The sequence below is a fragment of the Haemaphysalis longicornis genome, unplaced genomic scaffold (genome assembly GCF_048455015.1).
Source record: "Haemaphysalis longicornis isolate Haplotype H1 unplaced genomic scaffold, Haemaphysalis longicornis Haplotype H1 scaffold_3, whole genome shotgun sequence".
In the NCBI taxonomy this organism is placed as follows: Eukaryota; Metazoa; Arthropoda; class Arachnida; order Ixodida; family Ixodidae; genus Haemaphysalis; species Haemaphysalis longicornis.
The window spans coordinates 37061135-37079532 of record NW_027526335.1 but is presented as its reverse complement, the minus strand read 5'-3'; the positions used below and the strand labels follow the sequence as shown (position 1 = coordinate 37079532).

General features: G+C 51.5%; 1 protein-coding gene across 1 annotated transcript in view; it reads right to left on the bottom strand.

Moving 5' to 3' along the window:
* The window catches only part of Ds (dachsous cadherin-related 1), a 53465-nt gene that overhangs the window by 17224 nt on the left and 17843 nt on the right, over positions 1-18398 (bottom strand). Inside the window, exons 8-16 of the mRNA XM_077702945.1 lie at positions 18249-18364; positions 17065-17205; positions 15088-15454; positions 11087-12002; positions 8807-9046; positions 8576-8721; positions 6342-6533; positions 2709-3197; positions 805-1091 (exon numbers count right to left, since the gene is read on the bottom strand). Coding sequence (XP_077559071.1) covers positions 805-1091; positions 2709-3197; positions 6342-6533; positions 8576-8721; positions 8807-9046; positions 11087-12002; positions 15088-15454; positions 17065-17205; positions 18249-18364 — 2894 coding nt within the window. The remainder of the gene's footprint in view (positions 1-804; positions 1092-2708; positions 3198-6341; positions 6534-8575; positions 8722-8806; positions 9047-11086; positions 12003-15087; positions 15455-17064; positions 17206-18248; positions 18365-18398) is intronic.

Sequence of the window (18398 nt, the reverse complement as noted above, 5' to 3'; positions counted from 1 at the left end):
GCGGAACGGGAGGAATGGGAGGAATGGTGGCAAGTTCGGGACGTGCCCCACAACGCACCAGCGGCATCGCACCGTTTGGCAGCGGGCAGCTCGGAAAGACCTATTATCAGCGGCATCGCACCACCGACGACCTGTCGGGCCGTGCCCCACAACGCACCATCGGCATCGCACCGCTTGGCAGCGGGCAGCTTGTAACCACCAATTACCAGCAGCTTCGTACGGCTGGCCTCCTGCTGAGTCGTTCTGCACAAGGAAACCGTGGCATCACACCGCGGTCATCCGGACCACTGATGACCAGCACAGGCCATCGCGACGTGCTGCGACGCTCGGCAACGCGGAAGCCTACCCACCGGAACACGTCATCGGAATAGCAGCGGCTTCAACGTGCTACAGGGTGGGACTTGTTTTACTTTGCCATAGACAGTCAATGTATTATAGTGACTATTTGACTAGATTTTTGGTAGTGTGAGGTCGTGCTCGTTTTTTTGTGTATAGTGTGATATGCTTGTGAGTGTGCTATGATCACGTTTGTTCGAGGTTTTGTTCTGAAAATATATTGCGTAGGTATCGAATGCCTCGATTCGAGCCTCATTTCTCTGCCGCGTGAGACGCGTGACAGTGATGAGAAATTTGCATGCATTTCACTGTGCAATTAAAGAGTTCTTCTGCCAGGCCTGGTGCTGTAAAAACGCCAATATGCGAGGTGACGGTGACGGTTAAGAAAGACGAGAGGATCGTTGGGCGACTGATTCGTGTGGGTGGGAGAGTGAGCCCCTGAAGGCCCCGAAGAATAAAGCTGCTCACCTGGTAGGCCGGCTGCAGGAAGCGGGGTGTGTGGTCGTTGGCGTCAAGCACGTGCACGGTAACAGTGGTCTCGGCCAGGTGCTCCGTGTCTGAGACGTGCAGGCGCAAGCGGTACTCGCGCTGCCGCTCGTAGTCCAGGGGCTGTGCCAGCAGCAGCCGCCCCGAGAAGCGGTCCACCACGAAGGGAGGGGGTCCCTCCTCCCCAGCCACCAGCGAGTACCGCAGCACCGGGTGCGTGTCCACGTCGTTGGCCGTGATGGTGGTCACTGTCGAGCCCACCCGGGCATCTGCACAGCAAGCATGCGGCTGCTGCTATCCAGGCACATTTTCCTCCTGCCACACACAGCCTGTTATGTTTGCACAGCCCATGCGACTATCGGCTGACCATCTGGTTGTGGGGTTCCAGTGTTCGGACACTCATCGAGAAGCTGTGCTTGAGACCCCAGGAATTGTTCCCTCCTACACGAGATCCTCCATCTGTTCAATGAAGCCTTGCAAGCGAGAATGCAATCCCTCTAGCCTGTTTCGGGAACAACCAGTGCACACAAAGGTTCCCTTTCCCATCTTGCAGTAGTGGACAAAGTTAAGACCTCTTGTGTGGCACGGAGGGCACTCTAGGGGGATCCCAAATAAAAGCAGTGGAACCATTCTATGCAAAGCTGTACGCCAGTAAAGCCAGGCCGGGGGACCACACAGTACGGAGCCTGCAAGGCTGCCCGCCAGTTGTGAAAAGAGGCGCTCACGAGGAAGAGAGTAAAAGGAGTTGACAGCACGAAAATACTGAAAAAGGTAGACGACACCGTGCTCCTGAGCCTCCAGACCCTGTTCTAGGCGGCGTAAATTGACGCTATAGAGCCCCAAACGTACATTTGGAGCCCTTTGGTGCAATTTCGGTGCATCAGAATGGCGCAAGAATTCTTGTGTGGCACATTGGGTGAGGGAATGGAATCACTGAGCATGCCATGGATGAGAAGGAGGAGGAGCGGGAGTACTTTTAGAGGCAGAAGGCTCTAAACTCGGGGACAACTTTCTATGGCAATGCAGTCAAGGCTACAGAGCTGAACCACGCTGTTCCGCTGCGCAGCTGGAAGTAGTTCAGTAAAAGTAATCAGCTGGGTGTAACCTAAGCAATTCAAAATTATATAGACCTAATTTTTTAGCCTTGGATTGGTAATGCCACTAAATAAAATAAAACACAGGGCATTATTTTTTAGACTCTCGGCATGGGTGTGCAAATATTGAAATTTTCAAATACAAATTGGATATGAATAAGGCAAAAAACTGACTCCAAATACCGAATGGAACAGTGAAGATGTGTATAGTAATTAAAAGATGCAAAACACGAAGTAACAATCACTTTTGTTACTCTTTTAGAATAAGTTGTTGCATAAATAGACATATCTGGGGTAATGCACTTATAACAAATTATCATATGCAGGATAATAGAAGTTAACTTCCCACGCTGTTCAGACAGCATGCACTTCCTATGCTCCCTGGCAAGATTTTTGCGTAAAGAAAACAAAAAAGAAAGGTGCAAAAGTTCACTTCCCAGGACGTTTAGGGCTTCAGGAACATTATTTATTATTACGCTAGGCCGGCTCTCACCACCCTCAAAGGCTCTCACCACCCTCAAATCACAGACATGCCATATGGCAAACCACGCATTGGGACCGCCGCGCTTCCGAACATAAGTGTCCAAAACTTGGAAAAATAAACATGTTCATTGAGAGGCGGTTAGGGAGGGTGTAGAAAGGGGCACCCTGCACGGTTAGCTGCTCTTATCTCTCCTGTCGGGGCAAAGCAGGGGCTCTTGCTATCTTCAGGACTCTTTTTATTCACCCAGGCCTTCGCAAAATGTCTTCCACCAGGTGTCCCGACACCTGTATGGCAGAGAATTCACTGACCTTCACGGACGCTGACGACGCTGTCAGGCGGAAAAACGGGCTGGTTGTCGTTGGCATCAATGACAGTGACGCGCAGCGTGGCGGAGCCCGTGCGCGGGGGTCGCCCGTCGTCGGTGGCCACCAGGACGAGCGTGTAGGAGTCGCGGATCTCGCGGTCCAGCACGGTGTTGGTGCAGACACGGCCGCTGAGCGGGGGCTCCAGCACGAAGGCCTGGTCCACGTTGCCGCCGGCGATGTGGTACACCAGGCGGTCCCCGTCCGCGTCCAGCGCCGACAGCTGCGCCACAAAGGTGCCCCGCGAGCGGCCCTCCCACACAGAGGCCAGGTAGCGCTCCTGGGAGAAGCGGGGCGCGCTACCCGGCCCCGCCAGTCGCACCAGCAGCCGCGCGTAGGCCCGCCCGCCGCCCTCCGCCTCCGCCCACAGCCACGTCTCCAGCTCCCCCGCTCCCCTGGCTGCTGCTCCCAGGGGCTCCCGCACGCGCACCACACCTGAAACAACAGCCAGCCACTCCCTTCTTAGTCCACTCCACTGGAAGTAGGCCTAAGGCAAAGATTTGCCCAATAAATTCTAAAGAGTGTGAATGCAAACATTTGACTTTAGAACTTGAATTGAACAGCGATTGCACAAACAATATGCATTAAACTTGAATTCCTAAGCTAAACCTTGATCTAGTGAACGTTATAACAAAAACCTCCATATAAAAAAGTAGCGAGAGTTCCATAACTTTCGGCATCATGTACAGGCTTCTCCATTTCCACTCAAACTGTACATGATGGTCGTACCTTGTGGTCTCTTTTGTTGATTCGCGGCTAAAGATCAAAAACATCTTTTAGTCACTAGTTCAGGATGATCAGAAACAGTAACATAAGAATTTATACTTATAATTAAATATTTTTTTTAATCATTTATTTATTTATCAATACTGTAGGTCTTCTGCAGACCCATACAGGTAGCGGGCATACAACATCACAGGTAGCTAATAAGATACAAGGTCAAAGAAATACAATATTCTCATGGTTCATCATTACACCAATAAATGTCGAATTTTTTTTTCTATCAGTTTTAGAAAAACAGAATTATAAAACATTTCTCTTACTAAAATTAGGGGACAAAACATTCATTCGTTCTTATCAATGTGTGACCTTGTTTTGAAAATTGTGTTGTGTATTCCACATTTGTACCCCCTCCTGCTTGGGCAAGATTATGGGCATGCAGTATTGCCAAATAAATAAAATGTATTTCATATCTCACGGTAACGAAATATTTTCGGAAATCGTTAACAAAAAAACTCCCACCTCCCCTCGCGGGAACCCCTGTGTAGATGCGACGCACAGGCGGAGCGCCGAAGGGACCGCGTTTTATAGCGCGTATAACGTTGAGGGGACTGCGTAAGCCGGTCCCAGTCGATGACGACGTTGGCGTACTTGTAAAGCGCCGTGGACTCTAGGTGTTTGAGCCAAGCGTGGATGTTGCTTCGCCAGAGAACGGCACACGGTTATATGCGCTGCGCGCCCGAAGGAGAGGAAACCGCGGAAGAGACAGTACTGCACATGCGCCGGCCCCAGCGCTTCTGCCGCGGCTATGACGCAACACAATCCACTTTAATCCAATCCAATCCAAGCCAAGCCAATCCAATCAAATCAAATCCAATCCAATGCCCCTCGCGAGAGAGTGTTCGCTATCGGAGAGGAGAGGGGGTGAGCGGCGGAGAGCGCAGCTGGCGCGGCGAGGAGAATGGGGGAGGGGCGGACAACGCTGCCGCCGCCGACGCCGACGCCGACGCCGGAGGGACAAGGCGAGTGAATCAGATGCTCTGCATCTAAAAAATTCACTGCAAGTCCGGTCGGCCTACCCATTCGAGGCTAACAGTGTCCAGAAGCTGCTCAAATGCATTTTTTTCGGACTCAGATGCCACAGCACACTTGCACGGCCGCCGCCATATTTGTTTACATAAAAGACCGTGCAACATGCGGCTGTGGAGGCAGCCTCGCAGCGACACCACCAGGGGGCGACACATTTGGACTCCTGCTAGCCCGCTACCACTGAACAGCGCGAGTGCGTTTTTTTTGTGTGTGCCACGATCGGCCTGTTTGCTCTCAGTAAGATGCCTTTGCCAGCCCGAAAGTGGAAGTTTTTGTCGCGACAAGATAAGGCAGCCATCATTGCCGAAGTCAGTGGCCCCAATGGAGGAAGGACGGATAGCGCCGACGAGTTCGGAAGCCCCTGCAGTTCGATCTACCAGTTTGAAAAGGAAGGACGCCAATCTTCAATGGTGCACGTGCACAAAACAAAACAGTGACAGCTGTGTCCTTTCTGGACACCCACAAAGTGGTGCTAACTTAGTTTTGTGGACAGCATTGGAGCAACGAGGTGCCACGGTCTGACAAAGTTTATCAACAGAATAAACTGGACTTTGCTCTGCGTACTCGGACATACTCCGTGCCAAAGGCCAGGGAGAAAAACGTGCAGAGGCGAACCTGCGGGATGTTTTGGATGCATTTGACACGATTCAGTCATTCTTAGGCGTGCACGACGAATAGCAATGAACCACTTCTTGCAGTGTGAAAGCTGAACTGTGCAGTTGGTGCAAGGTAAGGCTCGGAAAGTAATATAACCAACTTTCAAAGATAAATTCTCAATTTGCGGGCGATTTTTCTGTCGTTTGTGTTTCACTCTTGCGGCAACAAAATTTCTGCCACAGCAAATTTTTTTTTGCTTTCCCGGGCAGTTTCATTATTGCAGGGTTCGACTGTACTTGTAAGTTGTGCTGATAAGCAACTGCCTTCGGCATCCCTAAAAAATCCTGCTTCCACTCTTATGACATTGCCCCAAGGCATCCATTCGTAGTCACTAAGAAACGCAGCCGTGCTCCTTCAAAACACAAACAAAAAGGCAGTTAATGCTCACGGTTTGTAAGACCATGCAGCAGCTTCCAAGACCCTGCAGCAGCAGCTGATGTGGAAAAAAAAGACTGAATAAAGACCGCACCCCTGCTTTTAAGAAGCCTACTAAGAAACGCAGCCGTGCTCCTTCAAAACACAAACAAAAAGGCAGTTAATGCTCACGGTTTGTAAGACCATGCAGCAGCTTCCAAGACCCTGCAGCAGCAGCTGATGTGGAAAAAAAAGACTGAATAAAGACCGCACCCCTGCTTTTAAGAAGCCTTCGTTTGAGTGATGATAAACAAAGAATGATTGAAAGGTAGATTGCGATGCAGTTGAATTGGGGCATGTTTTGTTTAGAGTGCGGTACCGCTTGTAAAGTGGACTTTCACGTCTCCTGCAAAACACGTTATAAGCGGTCTACACTGTACTTTCTAGATAACCAGGTCAGCGCTGTCCTCGTTCCTGGTGTTAAACAAGATAGGCCAGCTAGAAAAAAACGACTTTTGTGTAAACTTTCAGCGTGAAGGGAAAAGCAGTTTGCACGAGACAAAATTTTGAGGGCGATCAATTATCGTTGTAACAGCCTGCATAGTAGGGGTGTGGAAAAGTGATTCTTGCCCCTGAAGCAAATGCAAAGTGAATGATTTTGTTCAAAAGTATTTTCGAAGAAGTTGAGCGAGTATTTACGAACAAGAAAAGTGAAACCTGAGGGATGGGGCGTCCCATGGAAGAGAGACTGAGGCTCACCGCTGGTGGGGTGGATGGCAAAGGGCCCAGGCCCGAGAGCGTAGCTGACGGGCACGGCCGACCGGGCCTGCACACGCAGCACAGAGGTGCCGGGGGCCGCCCCTTCGGGCAGCTGGGCGGCGTAGCTGGCGTTGGCGAACTCGGGCTGCTGCCGCCGCCGCTGCACCGGCCCCACCCACACCTCCAGGAGGCCTGCGCAGGAACGGCCGTCGGGCTATCGGTGCACGCAGAAAGAGATCTCACACTGGGAGGGGCTCTTCGCGTGCAGCAAGGCTCCTCCTTACATGCTGGGCTATGACACAAAAAGAAAGCACACAGGCGAAAAACTTGGTTTTGTCACGTCCCATTGTGACTGAGAGGAAATTATTTGCCTCCAATTGAAATTTATTATTCCAGTTGCGCGTGCAGTTGGAAGCATGCATGCAACTGCAGCTGGCAACTGCAGCTACGAGGCATGGCTTGACAACTCAGTTACGACTCGGCCCACACAGACTCGACAAGCCATTTATCGCGGCTTCCAACTCCGAAATTCCCGCCTAAACATTCGCCGAGTACTACTGGGCGACTTGATCGACCAGTGCTGCAGGCAGAGCAGTGTTTTGCTCTTGCTGATGCCTGCTCACTGGGCCAACGAGAAAGAATCGGCGCCCGTCTCATTGCCAGTGCTGCAGCCCCCTTTTGGAGGACCGGGAGGCTTGCAATGGAAGCTGCTGCTGTGCTGGCGGGCTCTCCCTGCCTTACTGGCGCTGCTGTCGTGCCACTCGGCAGAGAAAGAGGGCAGGCGCCACCATGCAAGGAGGGTGAGAGACACCTGTCAACTGACGTGGCTTAATCACTGCTTCCAGAAATAACGTGCCACTTTTGTGTCAGAGCAAGGCACAATGTATCCAACCACTTCCAAGGCCCTATCAGAGGTCAGAGGTCTATGAGATTGTCTCCAAGCAAGGACAATGAGGACTGTGCCACTATATAGTGCAGTTTGAAAACCGTGAAGTCATCGTAAGCTTTAAGAGCCGTTTTAAGAGTTCTTCATTGCTTGTGGAAAGGATAGCGTGGCAACCACTGGGTGGATTTTGACCCTGTTTGTTTTATTTCAATCCTTGAAGAGTTTTGCAAGGCAAGACAGTCTCAGATTATCATTTTAGGTCTTTGATATTTTTAATGTGGAATTTACGGCTAGGTCAGTTGTGTCCCACGGGGTGTAAGTGAAAATAATGTTTTCCGTAAAAAAAAATGAAGGGTGTAAAAATATTTTAAGGCTGTCACTCCCTGTAGTGTACTTTCGACTACAATTGAAAAGTATTCAAAACTTCCTACCGTGTCAATACCTTGCTAGGCTTTCCACGAGCAGGCAACATGCAAACCTCCGTAACACAAAAACTACTGGAGGTATCATCATGAAATTTTATATTTCACTTTTTGGAGTGTGTTTCAGTACACCTGCCAAATTTCATTACTCTAGGACCAAAAAAAAAAATCAAAAAAGTTTGCTACGATCGCCATGTCCCTTCTTAAGCCTAAGCCAATCCAATCCTGTGTGCGTTCTTTCCACTTGTGGCTTTGTTGCCCCCTGCTGGAAAGCAATACCAAGGTTTCTGAAGTGGTCTGCGCTAGCTGTGGCTGCTGGAATTGCGAGCCTCAAAAGATTGACATTGACAATTCAAAGAACCACGCTCCGCTTGACAAAGTTGACAGTGGTCAAGCAGTAAAGCATGCTGCCAACATTGCCAAGTTAAGCAGACCAGTCACACATACATATGCAGCCTACAGCTCCAGTGAAGTGAAGTCAGCGAAGTGACGCAATGCCAATATGCATATGCAGTAGAGTGAAATTATTTCACTCCATCAGCTTCTAAATTACAGCTTGCAAGCAGGCAAAATGGAGCCCCAAATCTTGCCAGGGCTCAGCTGTCACTGCACAAACAAATTGTGACGACCTGCTGGTGGCTGGCTGGCTAATTTTGACGGGGCTGTGGTTGGCAAGCTGTGCAGTGGGCCCAGTCAGGCCAATCCGGAAAGGTCATAGGAAACAACATCACAAAAAATAAGCAAGGAGAACAACCCTTTCACACTGATTTTCTACAGCATAAATTTACGCCAACGCACCCAGAGTGGTCAAAACATGGTTCTTGAGGAACTGCAGACTTTAATCTGCCCGAGTGGCTGTAGCAGTGTTTACAGATCACTGGAGCGCCCCTTTGAACAAGGGGGCCAGCTGGAAGCAGCAGACCCACCGGTGGCCGTGCGGGAAGGCTGGCCGCGGTCCTGGGCCAGCAGCTGCATGCGCAGCAGCCGGCTGCTGTCGGCCGCCAGGCTGCTGGCCACGCTCACCCGGCCAGTCTCGGCGTCCAGCTGCAGCTGGGCCAGGCCACTGGGGCTGCTGCAAGGGGGGACAGGGAGAGAGAAAGAAGGTTGCAGGGGATGGGACAACCAGCGACCGGCGGGGGGGGCAGCAGAGGCCGTACCTGTAAAGCACGTGGCCGTTGGGGCCGTCGTCCGGGTCTTGGGCCTGCACGTGGGCCACGGGGGTGCCCACGGGGGCTTGCGGGCTCACGTGCGCCATGTACGGGAACTCGAGGAAGCGTGGTGCGTTGTCGTTCACGTCCACCACGCTCACCTGCACCCGTGCCCGCGCCCAGTGCCGCCCGCCGTCCGTGGCCAGCACCTCCAGGGTGTGGGCCCCGCGCCGCTCCCGGTCCAGCAGCCTGCAGGGGCATGCCAGAGGACTTCTCAGCAAGGCGCTCTGCACTCCATTCTCCCTCTGCACTCCATCTCCCTCTGCACTCCATTCTCCCCCTTAGCAAGGCGCTCGGTGCTCCATTGACCGCAGTTGGTAATCTGTGAGAGTTTGCAGCTCTAGGGTGGACTAACTGTGACAAGTAAATAAAACTCGGCACCATGATAGACTCGTCCTAGCTGCTTGCTGCGCTGTGATGTTGCTGTATATGGCTCACTAAAGGGACACTGAAGTGATTAGTAAACATTGCAGGATTACTAGCGCTAATTGCTAATTGTAGTCTGGATTCTCTAGACCATGTTTCAAACACTCTTGCTGCGTTTACACGACTTTATTCAGTAGAAAAATTAATTCAAAAATGCTGTCCTCCTCTCTGCATCCTCCTCGCCGATTTCCTACGACGTTTCGTATGATATCAAAAAAAGATGGCTTGGCTTGTCTGCGCTACTGCACGGTGGTACTGCACGGCTTGCCGACTCTCTGACACAATACGTCGGCCCCCATCGTTTAGTCGGCCGGCTACCAGCGTCTCGTCGCAATTCGTTCGCTCAGTTGAAACAAAGACACGGCATGCTTGTGCCTGGATTAGTCTGTTAGTTTGTAGACTGTATTTACCTCTAAGACCAAAGCAATCCACACAGGCACATATGCAACACTTCGCTGACTGGTACGCTAGTAGAAAAATTTAAGGCCAATTGAAGGCGGCAGAAGAATCAGCGAAGTTAATATAGGCACTACGGAATTAAAATCAACTGAAGCTTTTATCGTACAGCGTAAAATCAAGGTGCGGGAAGCACTTTTTCTCCTGGGTAAACTAGCACAGTGGTCAGCAGCACGACCACACATCTGCAAACACTTTTCCGCCTAAGGAATGCAGTCGCTAGAAGATAGTCGTGGAAATTCGGGGAACGCTTACTGCATAAGCGCTATTCAAGGAATAGTCATCTAAGCTGCTTGGAATGCTAAAAATAAAAATGTCAATTGGCTATACATTATATACTTCATACTTCTGCACCCCGCAGCGCTGGCTTATGGCCGAGTGGTCTTGAGCCCTGGGAATGTTGTTCTGCAATTTGCATCGCAAGTTGGAATCCCCATTAGCGCGTTTTTTTTTTTAAGTGATGAATTTTGAGGGGAGGGGGGGCAATGTTTTCTATACTGAATTCACTATTTTTGCGCTGTAACATTTACTGCCCCATGAACGAGTTCGCAGAACATGTGCTGACTGGCACGGACGTGCTGGTGAGTTCTCGTTGGCGTGGTGTTTCCATAAGCACCAACTGCTTGCAGGCACAGTCCTGAATCAGCCGACCTTTGACCTGGTGCGAAAACACCTTTTACGATACAGGAACAAGCCAGGCAAGCTCCTAAAATGAGGGAAAAGCGCATCGCATTTGAGCGTCTGCAGTGATGGTGGAGGGAGTTCATCCACTGCGTACGCCTTCGCTAGTGATTGTTACTATTCCAAGCTCTGCTGGTTGGCTTATCTGCAGCATTTTACAGTTGACAACATGGCAGAAGTGTGGTATGCCGATTACTGAGATATCAAGAATGCCCAGCCAATGATAACGTCGAATGCCAAGCGTGTTATTTCACAGAACCAAAAATGAAACTGGTTTGAATTCCAATCTTGGACACTGTCCAATCCCGTAGCACCTTACATGGATGTCAGTGCTTTAGTTGGCGCGACCGCAGTTCGCGCATGGTAATTTTTTTTTTTTTTTTCGGGCTTTATAAAATAAATACCGTCCTATTGACCGGATGAATGATAAAAAAGTGTGTTTATTTGAGCCAGTCTACGCAGTGAAAGCAAAAACAGGAGCTGGACAAATTCGCTTCAGTGTCCCTTTGACCAAGAATTTCTTTGTGTCGTGGTCCGGTTGCCGCATACGCTTTGCTGCAAAGTCAAACTTTTGCGTGAATGTTGCGCAGCCCAGAACCCACGCAGACATCCCGGTCTGCTGCCTGCCCCGCAGATGCTCTGGAAAAGGGGCGGTGCTGTACCCACCCCGTGGTGGTGAGCAGGCCCGTGTCGCTGTCGATGCGGAACAGGGCATCCGTCTCGTTGGCCAGGGAGTAGCGCACGGGGGGCCCCAGGTCCGGGTCGTGGGCGCGCACAGCCAGCACGGAGGTGTTGGGCGCGGCGTCCTCTGCCACGCGGGCCGAGTACAGGGCCTGCTCGAAGCGGGGCGCCTCGTCATTCTCGTCCAGCACGTGCACCACCAGCGTGCAGCTGCCCGTGCGAGCGGGCACCCCGAGGTCCGTGGCGCGTACTGCCAGCCGGTACTCGGCCTGGGCCTCCCGGTCCAGGGGCCCCCCCGCGCTCAGCTGCCCCGACCGGCCGTCCAGCCGGAAGCGGCCACCTCCGGCCAGCAGCGAGTAGCGCAGTCGCCCATTGGGGCCCTCATCCACATCCCACGCCACCAGTGTGTGCAGCTCCGCCGGCCCATTCTCCGGCACCGCTAGGGCGGCGCACGAGTCGCCGAAGACCGGGCTCTCGTCGTTCACGTCCCGCAGCCTCACCCGCACCAGGCAGGTGTCGGCCTGGCCCCGGCCATCCGTCGCCAGCACCGCAAACTCGTGCACCGCCTGGGCCTCGCGATCCAGCGGGGCCAGCGTGCGCACCGCCCCGCTGGTAGCCTCCACCTCGAAGAGGCCCTCGCCGACTGGCAGGCTGTACGTCAGGTTGCCTCCCGAAGCCTCGGCCCGCACCGTCAGCAGTAGGGTGCCGGCGGGGGCGTCCTCCGACACCTCCGCCTCGTAGCGTGGCTGGCCGAACCGAGGCGGCCGGCGGGGTGCCTCGCCTCGGGACACACGCAGCTCCTGCTGGGCGCGGCGGCTGGGCGAGCCATGGTCGCTCGCACTCACATTCAACACCAACCACTCGGGCAGCTCAGTCAGTGGGCGAGCCACCGTCACCAGCCCTGCGCCCAATTTGGCATGGAAAAACCTTTGAGTTATGGCCTGCAGGGAGCAGAAAGCGAGTCATTTCAAACATCCTTTCTGCTGCGAGAAGAAAAACGTTTAATTCCTAAAGGGGATTACAGCGGTGCAGAAACACTGCAACGTCTTCGCCAACCAGCACACCATGTAACATTACAGGCACCTCCCCCCCCACACAAGATCAAAGTCCCCTGGACGGAGTTTGTTAACGCTTTCCTGCTTACGTCTACTCAAATCAACAGTATACTATCAATGCTTCTATGCTCAAATTTCGACGTTTTTCCATTTGAATTTGGTGCTTCCAAGTGCGCTCTGAGAGATGGCGCCATCTACCTACTAAGTAGTAGTGAAACTCACATCCTCGGTGGTTTGTTTTTCTGCTGCCGCGATTTTTTAGATCACGGCCGCTGTCATGTGACGGGCACTCGGATGATATGGGAATGGCGACAAAATCACGTGTTACAGCGCCATGGGAACGCCGCATTTTTAGCAATTTTGGCGATTCTACGCGTGACTTTTTGGATGAAATTGGCAGCACTGACCACGAGGAGAACTTTTCATCATCAGATTTCAGCCCTGAAAGTGACAATACACCAAACCAGCCCAGAACCTGATACCCCTGTCCAACACAAGCCCCAGACAATGCAAAAGTGCTAAAACCTTGAACTGTGGTATGAACGAAAAGAAGAGTAGACCAGAAACCAATGTTTTCTGTGATGCATGCGCTGCCAACCCATGTTTAGAGGAAGTGCTTTGCACAGTCACTAAACTGACTAGCGCTAACATTTTTTTTTGTAAGTCAAGAAATTTCAGTTAGGCATTTGATATTTGCAGGAGTTCTGCTTTGATAGTGATGTACAAACTATATATACCTTAAATTTCTTGTGCCTTTTTTCTGTGTGGAGCAACACCAACGTTTCTGCTTATTTGCTTGTGTCCCCCAAACGTCCCCCAAATTCCCACAAATATCTTATTTGTAGTAACTGCATTCATTAGGCAGAAAAGCAATGGCAAATGTGTGGTGGTGCTGCTGACCACTGTTCTAGCTCACCCAGCGCAACAAGTGCTTCCCGCACCTTGGTTTTACACTGTACAATAAATGTTTCGGTTGATTTTAATTCCTTAGTACAGTGTAGACCGCTTATAACGTATGTCGCGGGAGCCGCAAAAATCCGCACTATAAGCGGTACCGCACTATAACCAAAACACGTGCGAATTCAACCACATCGCCACCTATCTCTCAAGTCAACCTATATTTATCATCACTCAAACGCACAGCACTTAAAAACGAAGGTACGGTCTATATTTCGTATTATTTTTAACATCAGCCGCTGCTGCAGGGCAAAAGCGCAGTCTCACAAACGGCAAGCACGGCTTTAACTTCTGTTGTGTTTGTTTTGAAAGACCATGGCTGCGTTTTTAGCGTCTATGAACAGATGCCGCAAAACGTGATAAGAACGCCAGCATTTTTTTTAACCCCACCTTGTGTTCACGATGCCGAAGGCGGCTGCTTATCAGCGCAATGTACTGGTGGTGGAAATCTTCGGCTTCGCGCGGCTCGAATGTTCGGAAAGGGAAAGAGCGGTGGCTTATCTGCACAACGTTCTAAAGCGTGAACCGCGTGGTAGATTTGGTATCGCGAAAACGTGCAGTGCACGCCAGCGCGAATACAACTGGCGTGGTGTGGGCGGCGCGGTAAGAGGCGGCAACATGGCGTCGGCACTGGCCGTGAAGCGGTGCAGGCAGTTCCAGTAAGTTCCGGCGACCGCTTCTAACCGCTCGCTGAAATGCCGCACGGGGCGCAAGCGAAGATGCTCATGCAAGACAAGAGCTAATAATGTGGGCGAAAAGTGGAATATAAACTGCCATCCACGCTGCTTGTGGAAGCGCCCATCAAAAAATACCGCGGTGGTAAGCCTAAACATCTCTGGCACGGCTAGCCGGCTCGGAGCGCTTCGAATCTCCCGCCATTAGGTACGCGTCTCCCAATTGGTGCAAGTCGTCAGGCTCCTCCCACTGCCACGCGAAGAAGCCACCGCGAGCGCGAAATCGTCGATTACGAGCACGAAAAAAAAAAACTCCGCAACGCCGATGTGCACGATTCGTGCACGAGAACAGGCCATGCGGTTCACGATTAATCCAATCAACTTGCCGCGCACGGATGGGGAGTCTCACTATCTCCCGAGGTGCATCAAGCAAGGTCAGTTGGGGTTACCAGGTACGCACGAACTAAAGGGTGCCTATTTTTTTTTTCTTTGGGTGTCTACGTTAGTGGAGGGCAAGGGGTGCACGCTGCGTCAGATGGCCGATTTCATCCTTTCTTTTTTCTTTTGCTACCCTAAAACGATGCCTCAGCTGCGCCGGTCGATCAGCAGACCCGCCGAAAAACCGCACTATAAACGGTATTGTGCTTCAGCCAACCGCATCTTCAGCGGTATGCTTATGCATTCAGTTCTATGGGAGGCAAACCGGTGGTCGCAAAAACCCGCGTTATATCCGGTCCCGCACTATAAGCGGTTACGTTATAAATGGTCTACACTGTACCTCTAATAACTTTGCTAACTTTTCTTCCGCCTTTAATTAGCCTTATATTTTCTGCAAGCATACCAGTCTATACCAGTTATAGTCTATACCAGTTATAGACTTTTTTTACTACGCTTGATACACTCTACAAACTAACAAACTAAAGGCACATTCTTCTAGACACAAATCGTGTCGGGGCTTAGTTTCAACCGAGTGAACAAATTCCGACGACCAGCCAGCAGCCAGCCAACTGACTGTGCCGGAGTTTTGGTGAGCCACACAGTGAGCCACACAGCGCAGTCAAGCCAAGCCATTTCAAGTGAGCGTCATACGAAATGTCATAACAAACCAGTAAGCAGGATGCAGAGACAAGGACAGCACTGTCAAATGAATTTTTCTGCTAAATTAAGTCGCATAAACGCACTAAGAGTGGTTGAAACATTGCCTAGAGACTCCAGACTGCAATTGGCGCAAGTACTAATAGCGCAGTGTTTACAGGCCACTTGGGTGTCCCTTTAATTAGCTGTGTGAAGGGGCACCCACCGGTGTCGCGGTCGAGGGCGAAGTAGCCGTCCTGGTTGCCGGCCAAGATGTCGTAGGAGAGGCGTCCGTTGTCGCCCGCGTCCCCATCGACCGCGATGAGCTGCGCCAGGGTGCTGCCCACGGGGGCGTCGGGTGGCACACTGGCCTCAGGGGGTGACACAAAGCGGGGCGCCTGGTCGTTGACGTCAACCACTGAGATGCGGCAGGTGGCTCGGGCTCCCCGGGAGCCCGGGTCCTGAACCCCGACCACCAGCACGTGCCACGGGTGGGCCTCCCGGTCTAGGGGCGCTCCCACCACCAGCCGACCGCCGGGCTCCACCCGGAAGGCGCCCGCGGGGGGCCACTCCTCTTCCAGCCGGTACACCAGCTGCGCCACAGCAAAGCATCAGGAAAGTGCTGGTTCCCCCTTTAGGCTTGCAAGGGAGCCAATCCCAGCCACAGCCCCTCCTGCCTCGCCTGGTGGCTTCCTTGCAATGCCCCACACCTTCTGCTCCTGGGGCCTGGTTTGCCCTTTTTGCGACTCTAGTGTTGTGGCAGGTTTGCGGATTGCCTCTTGCTGGTGCATGCCAGCGAGAGACGCATCAAGCGTGAACCTTTACACGCACTTTTTGGACTGCGGACTTGTTTTCCATTTTGGGTTTTATACTTTTTCAAATTCAAGGGGTAAAACAAGGTGCTATTTTTCAAGGTGATAATCAGAAAGAAATCGGGTTTTTCTGTGAAACAATTTTGATACTGGGGCTCTTTCAGGTTAAATTTACAAATGTAGTACAGTCAAATCCCACTACAACATAACTGACGGGATGCGAAAAATGTTTCATTAAAGCGGAAATTCGTTCAGGCAAAATCTGCCCCAACATACCACGGAAGGGCAACAAGAATAGCCCTGTATATTACACGCTTGATTGACCTCATAATGCCACGTTTATAAAAAGGAGTGACGTGCACATACGTCGCGTTTGTTGGATAACAAACGTACCGACGGTCGTCTGTTTTTTTACCTGCATGTTAAGAGTGTGTTACGACGGAAGGGGGGGAGAGAGAAATGCAGCCATAAAACAATTGCTGTACAACAAGGCGTATCCACCGAGCTGAACACTTGCAGATAGGCCGTCGGAAGCCCCCCTCGCTTGTGGCAGGAGTGGCGTCCGTTGTCTTATCCTCTGACAGGGCATGGTGGCATCTCACCTTGGCAGGCAAGCCACGCTAACAACATCACGAACACAGGTTAAGCTAGTGGCATCTGTTGCGGGAAGGGGAATTGTGCCGTCATTGGCAAACCGCTGCACAGCCACGGAGTGAACTGTGGCCACTGTCACCTCGTCCATCAGGTGCCACTATGATCTCCTTTGTTGTCGCAGCCGCAAAGCTTTGCAGAGCGTGTTAGTTTTCACTGAAATCATCTGGTCCCACGGCCATGGGCATCTTCCCTCCTATGTAGTATACAGGCTGCTACAGCACTTGACTCCTGGTTTCTGGTACATCCCCACAGCACAGCCATCACAACCTAAATAAGCGTGGGCTCAGCCATTGTACCTGATCGGCTGCCTACAAGTCAGTGTACCTGGCAACCCTGCTAGCCACTTTGGGTCCCGTTTTGCTTCCAAGCCTAATTGGCAGCCAATTTGCAGCAGATTTTGGTTCTGAGGCAAACTTCAACAAATTCAAGGGGTACTTTTAGCGAAAGACAGTGTGCACTAGAATATGGTACTTTGGCCTCTGCATTGGTGTTGGCCTCTGTGAGAATAGGTGTTGGGAATTGTAAAGCAGCAGAGGACATAACTCCGGGCATACATCACCGTCATCAGGCGACATTTCTGTTTGATCCATCGCTATTATCTAAGGGCTTGGTCAGGTTTTTCATGGCTTTGTTGGAACAAAAGAGAAGAAAGTTGGAAATGCCCCATCCTTTGGCCAGCTTCACCACGTGTGCACTGAAACCTGGTGGTAAACAACAAGCGTCAAAAAGTGACCCACCTTTCTGTTGTCTCCCCTGTCCAAGTCCTGAGCAGCCAAGGTCCAGACCACAGTGCCCAAGGGGGCGTCCTCCGCGACGGTCAAGTGCACGGGGTCCTCGGGGAACTGGGGCGTGCAGTCGTTCACATCTTCCACCTGGATCTGTGCAACACAGTGGAGGACAGTGGAGGCAGTGGAGAAATGCACCTCCTCAGGGGCCCATGCCCGGCGTCCAGCTTCAAAATGTTCCCCCACACGCAGAGAGATTTCAAGCTGGCTGGCATCACCAAGCTAGGCTTGAGCAGTGTAGAGGCCAAGTGTAGAGTTCAGTTCAGTTCTGTTGGCCACTTTTCAGTTTAAAAAAGTGGCCACCTCGCAGACGTACGGCTGTTCTCATTATGCAAGAAACCCTTGAGCTACCGTCACTGTTAAAATTACATGTGCTCAGCAAAGTGGAGCGTCAGCCCTGAAGCTCACAGGAACCCTCTGGAGCTTCAAAAATGTAGAGGCTGAGGGCCTGAACAATGAAGTGAATAATAGGTCGTTTGATTTGTGATCAAACCAGGTAACGGTGCAGTCGAACCTGGCTATAATAAAAACTGCTGTAGCGAATTATCAGGCATAATGAAAAAAAAAAAAAAAAAACAGTAAATTTGGCTGCTGAATTTTTATCGGTGTTTATGAGGAAACCAAAAGCACGAAATTTGGAGCGGTATTGGACGTGCACTTCAAGCTAGTGCGCTATAGCCGCCATTGTCGCAAGCAGATCCAGCGTACAACCAGTGGCTCGGCCAACTGCCCGCACATGTTGGCGGCCAGCTGCCCCGGTGGTGTTCCAGTGGCTCACACGTTAATAGCTGCACAACTCCTCCTCCTCCTCCTGTACATTGCACATTGCACAATCAAAATACCTAAAGAGCTGGACTCACATTTAACAATAGGGAGTATCATAATCGTTGCTAAATTTTTTGCGTGACCATAGAGTTGATGACGACTCACATTGCGCAAGCCACCGTGCAAAAGTACAGCAAAGTCTGGACTCTTGCAGTCAACTCTAATGCAGCGTCTTGCTGGGCACAAAAAAATGTTGGCATTTTCCCACACCACTAGGATGCAAAGAACATGTGCGAGACATTGCACGTGGTAAGATGCTCCTAATTTAATTTGAAGGTGTATCTTTGTCCTTTGAAAGACGATTGGTGTACCTGTAGCTGGAGGACGGCCGAGGAGCCTGCATCATCCAGCTGCACCTGCAGGTGGTGTTCGCTAGCAGCCTCGAAGTCGATATCACCCACGGTGAACACGTCCCCCGACCGCTGGCCTGCACGCAGTGTTTGTCAGTGTCCAGCTAAGCT